This window comes from Schistocerca cancellata, chromosome 3, assembly GCF_023864275.1.
Source record: "Schistocerca cancellata isolate TAMUIC-IGC-003103 chromosome 3, iqSchCanc2.1, whole genome shotgun sequence".
In the NCBI taxonomy this organism is placed as follows: Eukaryota; Metazoa; Arthropoda; class Insecta; order Orthoptera; family Acrididae; genus Schistocerca; species Schistocerca cancellata.
This window is the reverse complement of record NC_064628.1, coordinates 734,538,609-734,557,070: the sequence shown is the minus strand read 5'-3', so window position 1 is coordinate 734,557,070 and position 18,462 is coordinate 734,538,609. Positions and strand designations below refer to the sequence as shown.

At 40.4% G+C, this 18,462-nt stretch overlaps 1 protein-coding gene across 1 annotated transcript; it reads left to right on the top strand.

Moving 5' to 3' along the window:
* Nucleotides 1-11,067: 11,067 nt before the first annotated feature.
* On the top strand, nucleotides 11,068-11,511 carry LOC126176545 (trypsin 3A1-like). Its single transcript, XM_049923702.1, has one exon. It carries the CDS (start codon nucleotides 11,068-11,070, stop codon nucleotides 11,509-11,511), a length of 444 nt encoding a protein of 147 aa, XP_049779659.1.
* The last annotated feature ends 6,951 nt before the right edge of the window (nucleotides 11,512-18,462 follow it).

The window sequence follows — 18,462 nt, the reverse complement described above, 5'->3', positions numbered from 1 at the left end:
CCAAGAATGTTTAGCAATAAGAATGTCGTCAACATATGAAGTAATATTGTTACGAAGATAAATTGGTAAAATTTCATTTAAGCTACAAATGAATGCTGCTGAAGGTAAAGTCCAAACGGTAATTTCCGAAGTTGTTTTTGGGTAAAATAGTCATATCCGGTTATTTTTTACACACTCTCTAGATAGATTGATAGTCGAAGAGTTGTTTCGATAGATGCAAAGAATAGTGAAAGAGTAGGCAGCGGTACAGAAAACTAAAAGAGAAATAGCACCACTACAGCTCGGGGCCCTATGCTCGCTACGGCACATATTCACTTAAGAGTAGTGAATCCCCTGAGGACTTTAATAGTTGCACATAATTTTCAGTTTGTGACTTAGTGGCAAATTTAGCGGAAGTGCGTACAGAAATTGAGCTAGCCATGAACATGGATGTATGTCATTCTTAGAATTGCGGAAGATCTTAAATTTCCGAACAGTCAAAAAGTGTTTATAGTCAAAGTTTTCGCCTCGTGGCGACAAAGACCTACCGCGTCTGTCCCAGTCCTAATGTCGATTATTGTCAAGTTCGCGCGCCTGGCGCTCTCTTGTTGCATCCCGTAAATGAAATAAATTACTATCTTCAAAACCCGCTGCTATCGGTGATTCCAAATTTCTTCTACCGTCCTTTCCTACGATTTTGCTTTCGATTTGTTTGACTTGCTTTTCTAATGCCTCAGATTCCTTTTTAACGCGTTCATTAAATTTTCCGTAATTTTCAACACGCTTATTTATGTTCTGATACTCTTCGGTTTCTGAAAATGGCAATGGAGTTGTATCATCTGAATCTGTGTCCCCATTTAAACTAAGATTTGTCAATTTATCTGAAATCTCCTCCACTCTTTCCGATAAGTCACCAATTTGTTCTTTCTGTTTATTTACGTCTTCCGTAAGTGTCGCGACTCGCGTTTCAGTATTAACGCATTTAGTAGTTAACTGTTCATACTGTTGTGTTAGGTTATTTAATCTGTCATTTGGTACGAATTCCTCGATCCTCTCAATTATTTCTTCCTTATCGTGTGCACGTTGTAAATTTAATTCTGAAAATTTCTGTACTATCACGCGATCTTTTTCTTCCTGTTCCCCGTCCTGTTCCTCTTGTCTAATTCCTGTTGAAATTAAACTATTATTGTGAGCATTCAAAATCGGTTGTACTTCTTCTCTAATTTCTTTCTTTGATTCGTCTTTCATGTTTTTAAAACATGTTCCTGTTCGTGAGCCTAACTGTGTTTCCATTGTTTCCATCTCGGTTTTACTTGTTCCTATTTGTGAGCCAAACCCTCTTATCACTGAACTTAATTCAGATCCAATTTTTTTAAATTCAGATCTTATCTCTGTTTTTAATTCAGATCCCATTGAGTTTATCTGTGACCCCAAATCTAATATTGCACTCATCAACCGCTGCATATCTTCTGTCGTTAATCTCGTATTCTGAGAATTTTTCGATTGTGAAAAATTTTGAACTGTTTCCGGACTATTTTCCCTGCTTATTAAATTGTTTTCAACACCATTATTCATCATACTGTTGTCCTGTGTTGGCGAGTTCGCCATGTCAACAATTTCGTTATTCTGACTATTCATCATTTTTGCCTGTTTCATTGCCCGCGTAATCATTTACAAAACACAAAAAATTCATCACTGTACGAAAATTACACACAATGACACTTTATCCCAACAATATCATCCACACGAAATGCTTCCTTCAAACACGATTAACGAACAATAGAAGAATAACAATCACCAAATCTACACATGCAATACAAACTACAATTACTAAACTACAAATTACTACAACAATACTACTGTCTACTATTTTTGCAATCAGAAGATTTCCAAGGGACGATCCGAAGCAGCGGTCGCCACGTGCATGGGGGCTTAATTATAATTAAATATGAATGCAAATATTTTTTTAGTAGCTGTCTTTCCGATTACGCAAGTCTCGTAAACGGCTGGCCCTGACAACTAATTGTTACGCTATCTGACTGCATAGAATGACAACAAAGAATGAAAAGAAAATTTTCGTTAACACAATTAATTAATTAAGTCCCCAGCAACTATAAAACCTACGAAACCAAAGCACAAGTATAACTGTTCTGTGTGTGGGAGTGTGACTCAACGCACATCTGGCACGGTTCTTCTTCAACAAGACAAGAAATTTTAAATACCATTTACTGGCGTGATAAAAGAAAATTATAAATACTATAATTGCGCAAGAAAATCAGAATTACACTCTAATACAAGAACACAAGCCAGATGCTTTGTTGACTGAACCTGTAATGACACATTATTCAGGACACACAAATAATAAGAAATAAAGAACAGTAGTTAGTTACCTTAATTTATATTGACGAAAAGCACTCAGATCATTACAATATCTCCATTGGATCAACATCTGCTATCTCTCCCATCAAACCACTGCATAAAACATGGAACAACACTCTCCACTACCGCATCTCACTCTGACTTCACGACATGCAGTATCCACCACAACTTCTCGGTAAGAACTGCTTGCCACTACCTCTCAATGAGCACTGCCAGTGGAGGCGGCGGAACAATACTCTCTCTGGCGCGATTTTTGTCGCTGTGGCTCAGTGTAGCCACCTTTCAACGTGTCGTCTTCAGCGATGAGAGTCGCTTCTGCCTTGGTGCCAATGATGGTCGTATGCGTGTTTGGCGCCGTGCAGGTGAGCGCCACAATCAGGACTGCATACGACCGAGGCACACAGGGCCAACACCCGGCATCATGGTGTGGGGAGCGATCTCCTACACTGGCCGTACACAACTGGTGATCGTCGAGGGGACACTGAATAGTGCACGGTACATCCAAACCGTCATCGAACCCATCGTTCTACCATTCCTAGACCGGCAAGGGAACTTCCTGTTCCAACAGGACAATGCACGTCCGCATGTATCCCGTGCCACCCAACGTGCTCTAGAAGGTGTAAGTCAACTACCCTGGCAAGATCTCCGGATCTGTCCCCCATTGAGCATGTTTGGGACTGGATGAAGCGTCGTCTCACGCGGTCTGCACGTCCAGCACGAACGCTGGTCCAACTAAGGCGCCAGGTGGAAATGGCATGGCAAGCCGTTCCAGAGGACTACATCCAGTATCTCTACGATCGTCTCCATGGGAGAATAGCAGCCTGCATTGCTGCGAAAGGTGGATATACACTGTACTAGTGCCGACATTGTGCATGCTCTGTTGCCTGTGTCTATGTGCCTGTGGTTCTGTCAGTGTGATCATGTGATGTATCTGACCCCAGGAATGTGTCAATAAAGTTTCCCCTGCCTGCGACAATGAATTCACGGTGTTCTTATTTCAATTTCCAGGAGTGTATTAATATTCAATTTCTGCTTTGGTGTGTCAGTCCCGTGTACTCATCAGCGCACAGAGACATGACATAGCCAGCTATTGATACTCATGCAAAGTTCTTACAGATTTGGCAGGCCAATGAGCGAATGAAGTAGCCTTTTAGCTGAAGGAACAGGAATATCAAGATTAGCTCCAATTTTGACTGGATCAGGATGAATATCTAATGCAGTTACTACATGCCCAAGAAACATAACTTGTCCTCATCCAGCCTCTGATTTATCTAAACTGGCCATAAGTTCAGAATCTCTGAAGATCTTCGACTAGCTATGTAACACCTTTCATCAACTTCCTCAACTATTATTTGCTATTAAAACATCAACTAATTACTCTCTTTCTTAAACCTGCAGGCAACATTGTGTTCAAATCTCTAATAACAAAAGCCTGTCTCAATAAGACCATAAGATAGCTTACTAAACTGATAAGAAAAACCATAACAGGGAATGTCCTTCAGGAAAAGCTGTACGCACTACTGACCAGCAACACTTCTCACAGCAGAGGTGTATCAGCTTCCCTACCATGGAGGGGTTACATCGTAAGGATGATAGAGATTCAATCAAACAAGCTGCCTAGATCAGTGGTTCCTGGCTTCGTAGACCTGTTTCTCTCCATGGACCATGCGATCACAAATGGTTCCTCTAGTGTCTCTGCACAACACAGTTACGACCAGAACCCTCGCTATGTACGACGGCGTGCTGCACCAGCTACCACTTACCAACGGAACCACCTGTTTCTGCCTTCACCATCACCAGGATTTTGCCTCTGCATCAGAGATAATCAGCAAAGTCGTATCTGGTGTGTACCTTCACTACCTTATTTTCTCTTACTTTTGAGTGGACATCTAACTTTTGCTGTTTCATCATTTCCGGCCTTAGCTTAAGCTGTCTTGTGTAAATTCACAGCTACATACGAGTTTTTGTATGCCGTTGTAGTAACTATATCTTCTACAAACGAGGAGTCCTTTTCATTTATGTACTTTTCAATCAACTGTTTTACGTTGTTTTCCAGCACTGTGTTCTCACTGTGCCTCATGCAGTGCAAGACTTAGCAATATCAGTTTCTGGTAGGGTAACAGTAATTATCTGTATAGAGCCCATTACAAGCCTGTGACCACATTTGGTTCCTCGAGTAATGAATTATAATATGAACTAACTGCAGGTTTAATGACACTTCGTTCTAACATCTTCTCGATGTTATCCACAATAGTCTCTTCATAAATCAAAGGTATTGGATAAAACTTAGTACAGATTTATCTAAGATCATTGATTTCAGACTGATAAAAGAAACGTTTAGTAGAGCACAGGTTCTGAAAATAGCAAATAATGACGTTATTTAGACCTTACTTAATTTTTCATCTGTCTTCTCAACACAATGAACCCAGTTCACTACTTCATGTGAAGTGCTTACAACCTATTGTCATTGCACCAGTAGAAACGCATGTGCACTATTCTCACTTCCAGCTAACTTTGAATAGAGTGACAACTCAAATCTGACGAGATTTTTGAGACAGTGGCACGTGTTCCCTCCCTTCACTGTGCATTCATAAAACAAAAGCTTCATCCTATGTCCATCAAACACACCACACAAGAACACTATATCAGCAGTACGTGGTGCACCGACATAGAATTCACTTCTTTTGTAGCTTTAGTTGCCACCTTTGGCAAAAGACTTTCACACAAAAATCACAATACCTGACATATAAATTCAAGGCCATCTTGTCTCTTTACATCCATGTCGCGTTTTTTTTTTGTTGTAAGGACTGCCTCTTTCACTTTCATCTGTTGCAAAGATAGAATTCCATGACAACCCACGCCATTACCCCACTGTAATTCAGACTCATAAGACTCTCTCAATACACCCACCTGACGCCTTGTGTGACGAACACACTGTAAAACAACACCATTCACACTCTTCGCAGGTGATTCATTTACTACTGACTTGATAGTCTCTTGGTGTTTACCCAGTAATACGAGGTAGTTTTATCACATCTCCTAAATCTAGCATATTTAATTGTTCATCTCTCTCTAATTTATCTCATCTGAAGGTACAGTTTTGGATGTGAACAGAAGCTGACATGCTGTTGGGGTGGTTTCTCCACACATGTAATAATCCCTGGATCAGCTGACCACACTTCAGTGAAATATGGGGCTCAGCTTCTATTCTGGAACCCACCGTTATCATCACTCCCACTGCTGCTGTCGTTATGGCCAAAATTCTGCTGGTTCTGATGGACGCTTGCCTTTCTGATATTCTCATTTCTTCCTTGATGTGGAAATTTATCCCTGTGTTCTCCAGCGATCGTTTCTACATCGACATGTGCAAAACTCACAACGTCCAAGATCATAATTATGATTGCGCTGTCTTACAGGGTCCGGTTGTTGTTATTAATATGCCTGTCTCCTCCTATTCAGCATCCTCATACTCTGAGACGCTTCGACATCGCCCTTGCCAAATCTGACGGGAATAATTTGGCAAAAACGTAAGGATAACTCCGTTAGAGAGAGTCGAATCAGTTCAACTCAGTGACATGGATTACAAAATTGAAATTGTGGTGTCACCGCCAGACAGCACACTTGCTAGGTGGTAGCCTTTAAATCGGCCGCGGTCCGCTAGTATACGACGTGTTGCCACTGTCAGTGATTGCTGACCGAGCGCCGCCACACGGCAGGTCTAGAGAGACTTCTTAGCTCTCGCCCCAGTTGTACAGCCGATTTTGCTAGCGATGCTACACTGACAAATTACGCTCTCATTTGCCGAGACGATAGTTAGCATAGCCTTCAGCTATGTCATTTGCTACGGCCTGGCAAGGCGCCATTACCAGTTTATATTGAGATTGTTATTTAATGTACCGTCAAGAGCGAGGTTCACCAATTATGGAATAAAGTTAAGTATTACTTCAACTACGTACTTTATTTGCTACTAAAATTTCCCTTAACTGTTCCTGACCTCACGCCAGTCTGCGTGAGCTTAACGCGTGCATTTTGGCCTCCTCTAGCAACACGGTGTTGGCTCTTCTGCCATCACATCAGAAATGATGTACAGTTTGGGAAGAAAACCGAAGTTACATATTCATTTGTTTTATCTTCGCTAAAATCACTCGTTCGAAGACAAGAATGTTACTGAACTGCCACGTACGATAGGAAAGGTGGGCTGCAAATGGAGGAGCAGAGTACGTATTAGGGTAAACTTTACAGAGCCTGAAAAATCAGTTGCAGCGTTGTCTGTCACAGAATACGTAACTGCTTAATCAAGAAATTCTCTTAACAGGCATGACTACCAGCATCAATCAGAAAGATATTGAATCTGTATTAGAAGGTGTAACGCGACTGTAATCGCAAACAACAATTTAATCGCATATTGTTGAAACCAGGGAAGACAAAATTTTCAGTTTTCGTTTTTTCGCTGAATAGTACGTTTAAGAGTATAGCCTATCGTTTGGTGTTGAAATGAAACACGTCATGCTCCTACAAATGGTAGAAAAGGTGGTGCAATTCAAGCTGTTTGTTGTTGAAACCAAACATGTCACTGACTTATTTCCTTTCAACAGATGCTGCTCGTTACCATGCAGGATCTGTTTTCCTCCAACACCACATATGACTGATGAACTTAATGTTCATAGAGTGGCACTTGATTGTGTTGCTATGGCTCCAAAAAGTAAGCATAGTTGTGCAGATTGTAACAGAACTAAGGTAAAGACAGCTTGTACCAAATGACTACGCCTTATCGAAATACAGAGGAGATTAGGTTACAGGGGAAACAGTTAGAGAATGTTGCAGTTAAATATCAATCTTTCTTGGAACAACGGGAAATTGTGTAGATTTAAATAATATCACTATTACCAGCAATACCAATCTTATGTTATTAATTTCCTTTCAGCTGCAGAATGAAATATTATGATTCCATTGACGTAAATCAACGTAATAATATTTTGGCAAGATTTCTTCATCTACCTACGAAAGATGCACAGGAATTACACCTGCAGCGCCTTATTGAAGCAAAGGGAGTAAAGCAAGGGTATCCTCGGAAATATGATTCAGAACGTTGTGAAAACAGTAGGGATGCAACGTTTCTTTACCACGTAATGCTTGGAAGTGAAAGGAAACTGGTTTGGAAGGAATCTTTCCTGAATATACATACAGTGACGAAATGGCGCGCGTTTAAAGTTTGTATGTCGATGGAATAGTAAGTTATACTTTCCATTTAAGATGAAGACATAAGCCCATCATTCCAGGATTAATGGACGGCATTCCAATGGCCTACCAAACATACCTAGTACCTATTGCCAGAATGAAGATGGAAGACGTGTAGACAGTCATTGAGCATGTGCCTGCTGCAAAGAGACCATTGTATGAACAAGTGCTTTCTTGGCCAGTGATTGATTAGAATTATGGCTAATGTACGGTTAATCATTATTTCTTTTAAAATAATTCAGTTTGTTCTATTTTGTCAGACCATGCTAATGTATTATGAAATGCCCATCCAATTAAATCCTAAAAAAGACAAAAAAACTTTCCTAAATTGTTGGAACTAAATTAGTGAAAATATTTTGAAATCATTAAATATCTAAATGATATACTCTAAGTTGACTATTTTTCTCTCAATAAAAGCAGAATTTAGCCACTTTCGTTTATGAAAAGTTCCAGTAATGTCACAGTAATATGAAATGGCAGTTTTCAGCTTTTTGTTTCTACTGAAAAGTGTAAGAAAATGACTTATTTGGTTTCTACAATAGACGATTCAATTAAGGAATCACCGATAAGAAAACACCAGGTTTGAATGAAATATCTGTCGAATCTTACTTACATTTCTGGTAATGTTCAGCCCAAGCTCAGATGGATGTGCACCGAGATAATCTCTCTACACAGTCTGCATTCACCCATTACGGAAGGACTTCTGATGCTACTACTGAAAGGACCCACTGTCACTAGATTTCAAAATTACTGACCGATAATTTTCCTGATTATGTAGGTTATAGTACTAACACGACTGTTGAATTATAGGATAAAAGGATCTGACTCCTAAGATATGAAGTCTGTATCAACCCTGTGCGATGAAAGAACGCTCAATATTGCATACTTTTGCAGAATATCAGTGCATAGCACACCTTAATGGGCTAGCAAAACAAAGTCTGTTAGCTTTTATCAACTTCGACGAAACATGTCATATAGTTAATCATGTTTTCGTACTCACTGTAATGCCTACAAAGGGATTTCAGGATAAGGTCGTTGATAAAATACTATTCTGTGTTTCCGGACGCACTGAATTTGTAAAATAAACTGCAAAACTTCTTGATTAAAACCTGACCATTCCGTTGATTGGTTGTTTGATTTAGGAGGGAGGGTATCAAACAGTGAGGTCATCTGTCCCATAAGATTAGAGGAGGATGCTGAAGGAAGTCGGCCGTGCCCTTTCAAAGGAACCATCCCAGCATTTGCCTAAAGTGATTTAGAGAAATTACGGAACACCTAAATCAAAATGGCCAGATGCGGGCCTCCCACATGCAAGTTCAGTGTGCTAATTACAGCTCCCCCCGCCCTCTCCCCCTAGATCGTTAACACTTCATGCAATCACAGTGGAACAACTGCTGAAAATCTATATGGTCTACAAACCCAAAATAAGAAATCAGTGTGTCATACATGTGCAGATTACATCAATATTATCATTAACATCAACATGAGAAATTAGGGTAGTGAACATGGACAATACATCAGCAGTGTGTGATATACGTTGAGAATTTGAGTCTGACTGGAGGCGTTCTACGGTAATCCGTGTGAAAGTGGTGGCACTGTGTACGGATGGCGTAGTGGTCTAGGCGTCAGCACAGTAAGCAGTATCTTCGTACAGTAATTTTCAGCTTGTCACACTGAAATGAATCAATGTCCACTGGCAGTCAATTCCTTTGTATACATAGTGAAGTTGAGATCCATGCCAAACTGCACCGGCCGCCAAATTTTATACAACTTAGAGCACTTATTCACCCATGGGACCAAAGAGAAATATGAAAATTGGCCCAAAAGGAACTGGCAGTATTAAACAGAATAGCGGATCATACGATTGACATATATCACATTCTGCGATCGGAGTGGAAACTGTTTCGCAAATCCAAAACCACAGCTCTACCTGACAACTGGATAACTGTGGTCTTCAGCGTGATAAATGATGTACCATATTCAGAAGAATACAAATTACGTATTGTATGAGGGAACAATATAAAGGACGAAACATCGCAGCAAAACTTCCCAGCAATTACTCTTTCTCACCCCGAAAACCCAGGAACCATTTGTAGCATTTCCTCCCCAAATACATATGCAGAAGGTCAATGAGGAATAAGTGCAAGGAATAACTTCGATTAAGAATTCAGTGTTAATTAGTCAGCGACGTAGGCTCCTTTTATTTATATGCTTATTCTGAACTTTGCCACAGTAGGAAATTTCTGTTATTAGTAATTACAAATCAAAGACCCCAGTGAAGAAGGATGCATAAAGTAGCACGCAGAGAAAATAAATCTAGAGGATGTGGCAGTTTTACCGAAAAAAGAAGGAATTTAACTTCAGCAGAGTAGAAGACATTAAGTGCAAAAGAATATAATTACAACGGCAGAAGAGCAAATTAAATATAATATGCTACAGTTTACTTCAGAGAAGTTAAGTTTATACATAATCGAACATCATTTTCCCTTCAACGAAATAACATTGTGTTTCTGGCACAACACCATTATTTTATTGTTATAAGAAGAAACTGTCTTAATATTTGTATGTCCATCGTTCTCATTGGACGTTTGAGAGACTTCGGCCGTTCAGTTACGTAATAAAATAGTACGCCTGCAGCCGTCGTTATTATGTTATTTATTACATGGCTACCAGATGCGGTGGTTCGGTAGACCATTTTCAGGCCGTAAGTGATGCTGTGGGGTTTAACCCCAATAATATAGACGATTCCTCAGTGGACAACATCTGCGAACTAGTTTTACCGAACAAAGTATAACAACGATTTTGTGTCTGCAACCATTAACTACTAACTCGTTTTGGAACCGGAATACACAGAAATATCAACAATTAAGGAGGAAAAACGAAATGGCAGAGAAATTCCTCACGAAAGGTTCCCGATCAGACTCTCAGTTTTAATCGGCCAGGAAGGTTCATTTCGACGCATTTGGTTTCAGGGTGAGAGATTTTTACTGGAAACAATTTTTCACTTTCTCCAGCTATCACAAATAGTGATAAAAATATTAACAATAGATAGTTTGGCCTACTAGCACCGCTTTAATACAGCAGAGTGCCTTATTATAGGAGCTGAATACATAATAAACCGTTTTTGCTATAATACAGGCAAAAAGTCAGAGGGGAGTATCTGATCCTAAATAGTTGTCGTGTCTAACAAGAGTCAGTCCATAGACTTTTCTTATGTTCACTTTACTATCAATGGAAAAGACTTTAATTTATACTGCCGATATCTGATGCAATAACACTTTTATTGCTAACGGAGTTTTACTAGGAACCTTCTCAGTGGAAAGATGTCGTAAATTATACTGTTTCTACCAGCAATCGCAATGTGATGTTTCATAAAAATAGATTACCTGAATCAACCTTGAATACGAGTGCTATCTGTAGGCCCCGAACCTACGTTGAGCAGCGCTACGAAGGCAAGCTCGCAGTTTCATCATGCTTAGAAGTGCGGCACTCATCTCACTGTCGAGCGTGCTGGCTCTCACCTTCTCCTTAGAATGGCCGATATCACCTCGTATACTGGGTGGAGATGAGGTAGAAGACATCGAAAGTTTCCCTTGGATGCTCAGCTTACAGGTATGGGGTGTTCACAGGTGTGGAGCGTCCATCATCGGAGACCGATGGGCGCTGACTGCAGCCCACTGTGTCGCCGGCTCCAGTGGTCCGGCAGACCTATCGCTGCGGGCTGGTACCGTGTCGCGTGAATTGGCGGGCTGGGTCATCGGCGTTGACCTCATTAAGGCACACCCGGAAGCCAAGCTATGGAGGAACGACATCGCGCTCTTACGCGTGCCGAGAGACTTCCCTTTCGGAACCAAAGTCCAGGTAGTGTCTCTATCCTTCTTTCACCACTTATTTATTGCTACATCGACAGTATGAATTCGAATAACGCCAATGCTCTGCTGAACAAGCACCAGACTATTCTTATTTCTCGTGATCAGATGCGTATGTAAAACTCGAATATAGAACTGCATGACAATCTGAAGTAATCGTAGTGAACCTCTAGTAACAGTAATGCTGTTCGTCTATCACTGTATGGGGTTGGTGCATAAGTTTTTGGCGTTTGTCCATAAGATTGACGAACACAAAAGACACACATAACAGAGACTTAAGCCATTCAAAATGCTTTCTCCTTCCTATATGCAACGATCTGCCCAAGCTAGGGTAATTTTTCGATTCCCCGACTGCAGAAACCACGCCGTTTCGTGCTTAAGAACTTGTCGAGCTATGTTCGGAGCGCATTTTTGTCTGGAAAGGAAATTCCTTGAGGGTTGTTCGATAGAAACCAGAAAATGGGACAATCCAAGGGCGTAAGATCAAGAGAGCAAGTTGGATGCAGAATGAGCTCCTAACTTATCTCCACTGTACTGTTTTTTGTCAGTGCAGCAAAATGCTGGCGTGCGTGATCGTGGAGCCCCATCACTTCACGTAGGCTTCCTGTTGTTCTTCTTGGAGTACGTCTGCAAGACGCCTCAGTTGTTGGCAATAACTGACACCTAGGGGAAGCAATTCGTCGAATACCACACTGTCGCCGTTCCAGCAGATGCATAACATTATCTTTTGTGGATGCTCCTAAATCTTTGTGCGGGAATTTGGTGATCTGTTCGTTTTAACCATTTCTTTCTGTTCCTTATGTTTGAGTAAGGACACGATTTCTCGTAATTAGTAACGGTAGAAGACACGAATAATGGGTGTTGTTCACGAGTCAATTGATAACGAGCAACCGTAGATGCACATGTGAGTACCCACTGATTTTTACAACTTTGGTTTATTGCATACGGTACTCACGTACCCAGTTTTTGAATCTTCCTAATAGCATTCAAATACCGTACGAAGGGAATGATCACGGTTCGTCTCATTTGTCAGTTTGCAGACGTGTATCTTAGTGGATTAATGTTTTTAAACGGTCTTCATAAAACCTCGAAGTTCTTCCAGAACGTAGAGAGTCACTAACGTCAAAATTATCTTCTTTAATAAGAGAAAATCATTTCCTTGTCGTGCTGTGTCCAGTGGCATCTCGATGTAGGGCGCAAATGTTTCTGGATGTGTCCGCTGCTGTGAGCACTTCATGTACTCAAATAGAAGAATGTGTGGGAAGTGTTCTGATTTCTCATATTGGCAGTCCATATTCTAACATCCACAGGTCAAGTTAATATCTCCAAATGACAGAATGTAAACTCAAATGGCAAGAGTGTGAACTGCAAATAAAAAATGATAACCGATAAATGAACCCATAGCAACCAGAATAAAGACTTGGAAAACGAAAACGCAACGAACATATGCACCGGCCTAATATATATACAACTTAGCCAACATGTAAGGGGCCAAGAACTCCACCAACTAAATTTTAGAAGCCGTTCTGAGGTACTTTTTGAGTATTTTGGCATCAGAACCCTATGGAGCCCTTTGGCTCACTACATTTATATTATTAACTTTATATCTGTATTGCATAGAGAAATAACAACAGTGTAATTCGATCCTGCAGTTTCTCCTAATTTTGCAGTTCCAGCTAATTGATATTTTAGATAGAACTTAATAGCATCAGAAAAGAGAAAATACGAATATTTTGGTGCCACGCTTTTGACTTATTTTGAAACGCGTTTACCTTATTGCATACAAGTACTATAGCAAGATACTATCTGGACGTACAGACTCTTAAATGAGGTACGGAACTCTACTACAACACTGAGGTGACGTACAAGTGGTAATGCGAGTTACCTATATTCAGGTACAAGGATTTGGCAATCGAAGATGGCAGTAAACAACCCCTTTTTTTTCTTAACGAAGTCATCATGTGACAACAGGCCATGTCCCCTTACAATGACGTCATCATGTGCTTCCCTCCCCACCCCCGTTTATTAGTAGCCTCTCCCACTCTGCGACCTATCGCAGTGCAGTATTCTACGGGCATTAACATAAAGCAGCCAATGACAGCATAGCGATTTAGTGGACGTTAAAACAAGGTCAAGTTCAAAGATATGCACTAATCCCATAAAAATTAAAGTTACTATGGATATAAATGATATCATGTTCAAAGATATTTGCCTCTTGACTGCAGAAAACTGCGCCACTTTGAAATACATACAATATTTCCATGTGAAAAAAATGGATGTTTCACCTGACTGGGAGCCGTGTTCGAAGATGTTTGCTCATGATTGTGTATACGCACACACAAACACACACACACACACACACACACACACACACACACACACCGGGTAACGTTCCACCTCTGTAATCTCTGTCCTCATAATTAAATTTCGTCTCACATGTCTACAGACAACGTCAAAAAACTCTGCACAATATTTTCAAATCTGTCTCATCATTATCATTAGTAAATTTCAGTTCTCTGATTTATATACCATTCTCTTCCTCTATCCATTTCTCCCTGTAAAGCTTACGTTAATGAAGCGCCATCATTATAATATATTTCTGGGAGAATGAGAGGTAAAGGAAACATTAATAAAGTATAATACTGATATAAACGAATAAAGTATAATGCTGATATAACTTTTTATAATGTCTTTTAGATTTATCATAATGGAATAGTTACACAGCAGTCTAATAAATACATTCATGATGCTATACAACTCAAAGGCAAGAATGTTTCTAGAATGTGTGAAACACTTCTTCATAAGAGATTGTACTATCTTCTTATTCATTTCTAGCACATCATTTAGATCGTAAAGAAAAGCAGTGACTTTGAATGTGTGAACTGATCACTCTTACGAAAGCAACAAGGTATATCTGTCTGCTTTTAGAGACCGACTATTAGTGTCCGTTGTAGATCCACCGCATGATTCTTTATGAACGGGAACTGACATTTTTATATATAAAGGGTTATACCAGGCACAATAAAAATGTAGATTGTTTCACAACACTTGTTTCGGAATCAATAACGTCCATACTGCTCTCTCTTTCACGCCATGTCATGCACATGGTGCCGCTTTTGACGTCAGACTCACAATGCCCGACTCTTACGAATCTTGATGGCAAATATATTTAGCACTCCTTAAGATAAACCAGGACTGAATATCCACATAATCACGGAAATTTTTCCTAAAATGTGCATGTTGTACCCCTGCATTTCAAACAGATATTATCATTTAAGGTCCGGAACCGCGGGACTGCTACGGTCGCAGGTTCGAATCCTGCCTCGGGCATGGATGTGTGTGATGTCCTTAGGTTAGTTAGGTTTAAGTAATTCTAAGTTCTAGGGGACTGCTGACCACAGAAGTTGAGTCCCATAGTGCTTAGAGCCATTTGAACCATTTTATCATTCAAGGAACTGAAATGATTTCATTGCCTCTCTGCCTTCCTGTGCTGTGTGTACTACACTGACTGAACAGAACTTTGCAGTAAAAACAATTAACTACTACTGTAAATGTCGCACATTGTAAGCAAAGCCTCTACATCTCAGCCATCTGTGAGCAATCGTCGAGTGAGCGGAATGAGGTAGACCTCACTCATTCTACTTTATTGCGAGAGCACGTGAGTACCTAACTTAGGTGCTATATAACGCGTCTTATATTTTCAGTTATCCTCTGATATCGAATATGATCCCTTATTATATGTTTCCTGGACTCTACTTGTGCTGTTTCGTACGTTAAAACTCATGCATTAAATTTTTACAAATTATCTACATATTGCCTCAGTCGTATTGAATATTAAAATATTTTTTTCTATAGTGATGATTAGGTTAATAGCTTTACTACCACGGTCAGATCTGCCCACAGACAACCTAAACATAGTACTGCCTTAAATAAGAGATTATATAAAAATACCTATTGTATTACTAGTAAAAATATTCACAGGACTGTCGTACCACACATAATATTACACACGCAATTAGCAGTGTAAAACACCGTCACATCCGTTAAAATCTTTGTTTAAAATCTTGACGTACAATCTTTTATATTCAGCCTAAAACAAACGCAAAGCAAATTGATTATGTATTGACAGAGGAACAGGAAAAAGAAAACAATAACTTGGTTGATCGTACCATGCTATCTGCGACAGCAGTTGAAATACAGAGTATATACAGTGAAACATCTACGTAATTGTTTACGTTACAGTCAGTAGCTGCAAACAGTAATTTGCCTACGAAAAAAGCAAAACAGTTAACCAATTTTTGATTTTAGTTATCAGACCATGAAAGTACTGAGAATTAAATAAATGCAAATATATATTGCTATTGAATAGCATTATGACATTTATGCTTCGCTGACTGAGACCAAACATATGTTCCTTGCAAACATTTGTTACTTGTCTTGGTTTTTGGTAGGCAGAACTCTGTTTGTGGTTACTGATGTAATGAAGTTAATTAGATAGACTTTTCATTGTGTAGGCCCTACGTTTCAGTTTCTGTTGCATTTAGGAGGCCACATTCAAGAAATTAATCTTGCGTCCAAATAAATATTTCTTTATTCGTTTGTTATTACAAAGAGTGTTCAAAAAGTTTTGCACAGTTGTTTTTTAAAAAAAAATGGGTCTGAGGACTATGGGACTCAACATCTGAGGTCATCAGTCCCCTAGAACTTAGAACTACTTAAACCTAACTAACCTAAGGACATCACACACATCCATACCCGAGGAAGGATTCTAACCTGCGACAGTAGCAGCAGCGCGGTTTCGGACTGAAGAGCCTAGAACCGCTCGGCCACAACGGACGGCTGGTGACGAATCTGGCACAACGTTCTTTCCATGATGTAAATGCTCTGTGGTAAAATTTTGTGGATTGAGTTTTACACCATCGCTTGACAAAGGAAATAAGGTTTTACCGCGCAGGTGGGCCTTCAGACAACCAAAGAGGTAAAAATCAGATGGTCTGTAAGGAAGATGAGGAAAAATTATCCGACCCATTTCCCACAATTTCTCTTGCGCCATAGGGGCTGTATGGGGTTTGGCATTGTCATGGTGTAGTCTGATGAGCTAACACTGAAGCTGTGGTCTGTGTGTCTTGATGCAAGACGCAGTGTGTCCTATGACAATCATGTGTCGTCACACATCTATCATTTTGGATAAATTTGATCAATGGCTCCTTGTTCAAACCACTCCCAGCCAACGATGGTCTACTGCATCGTGGATTGTCCAGTAGAGAGAAATCACCTTCTTTAAACCTCTGCAACTACAACTGCATACTGCTGCGATCAACTACGTACACCCCATAAACAGGGAGCAACTTCCTGTGAATCGATGTGGCTGCGTAATCGTCGGTCATGAAGAGGAACTGCATCGCCGAACGTTGTTGCAACCTATCTACTTCAAGGTCCGTTATGGCTCACCTGTAATTAAAAGAACATCCTTTTAAACACCAACTTATTGCTAAATGTTCCAAGTATGTTCGCTAAAACTTTCATTCTCCTCCTGCTAAAAATAAAAAAAATATAGATAAGGGAACCATCACTGGCTCATGTGATGTGTTGGATTAAACCTTGGTAGCTATTCTGTGTTTAGTCTCCCACAGATATTGCGATTATGCTGTTCTCCTCTCTCTCCGTGAGTGGCAGCAGTGGTGTATATCCACATTCGCACTTTGTACTATCTTTTGCCTGGCGCTTATGGTTTTCGGCTGTGCCGTGTGCGACCAGTTGGTCGGTTGGCGTGGAGCAGGGAGAAAATCTTCGTGGTGCATAGTTTGACCAGGGCCGCTCGTGGGGTCTACGTGCGGGTGGAGTGTGTGGTGCAGTTGCCATTGCTACAAGGTCCGTGGCTCACCGATCCTGGACACGAAAGTTGAATTTTGACTTAATCTACCAGCAAGTCACGACTGATCACCTTGTGTCGTTTGAATTTCGTTGTCGGCTGTTGGGACATTCCTGCGAGGAGCAACGTATGTTTTCAAGTTGGTAAATTGTAGCAATCCTCTGGTGGAGTTTAACTGTACTTGGTTATTTTGAACTGAAGTGCACCAGCGGAATCTTCCGCCTTGTGGCCATTAACGTTCCGGTTACCTACTCTGGCCGTTCCCGTATATTCAGGCAGTGTATTTTCCACAGCGTGTTTTCGCTGCCCAGCACGGTGTGTAGTTTGACAGATGAATATATAATTGGTTGTTGGCGCCAGTACTTTCTACGATGTTGCATTGAACTCCCTGTTTTTTGCTGGTCGCGTTGAGCGAAGTTGCTCTGTCGGTGGGACCGTTTTGTTGTCGTCAGATCGAGAATGGTTGGGCCGACTGCCTATCTCACTTAAGCGAGCGTTAGTGTTTGAATTCCAGAACGACCCTCGGAATCTTCTTAGCGCCGTTGTGTGTGATGCCTTTTCTTATTTGTTATTGTTGTTTGTATTTATATGGCTTCTAGCCGATTTTGAAAACAAAAAATTTTCAAATGTGTGTGAAATCTTATGGGACTTTACTGCTGAGGTCATCAGTCCCTAAGCTTTCACACTACTTAACCTAAATTATCCTAAGGACAAACACCCACACCCATGCCCGAGGGAGGACTCGAACCTCCGCCGGGATCTGCTGCACAGCCCATGACTGCAGCGCCTTAGACCGCTCGGCTAATGCCGAGGTTGTTTTGCCCTTAAGGCTTAAGACTGTTTTGGCCTTCAGAATAATTTAAAGAACTGTCTTATGTATGGCCTTTGGCCTTTTTAAAAATTTAATTTTGCTGAGTCTTAAGTGATGGGCCATCATCCAATTTTGAATTAAATTTGTTTCGCTCTTAAGGTTTCAGATTGTTTCGGCCTTCAGCGTAGTTAAAGAACTGTATTAAGATAAGGCCTTCTGCCTTTTAAAAATTCTGAATTTAAGTTGGTGTGGTCTTGCCCATAATGCATGAGATTGCATTGCGTATTCAGCCGGTTATTAAGTTCCTAATTTTT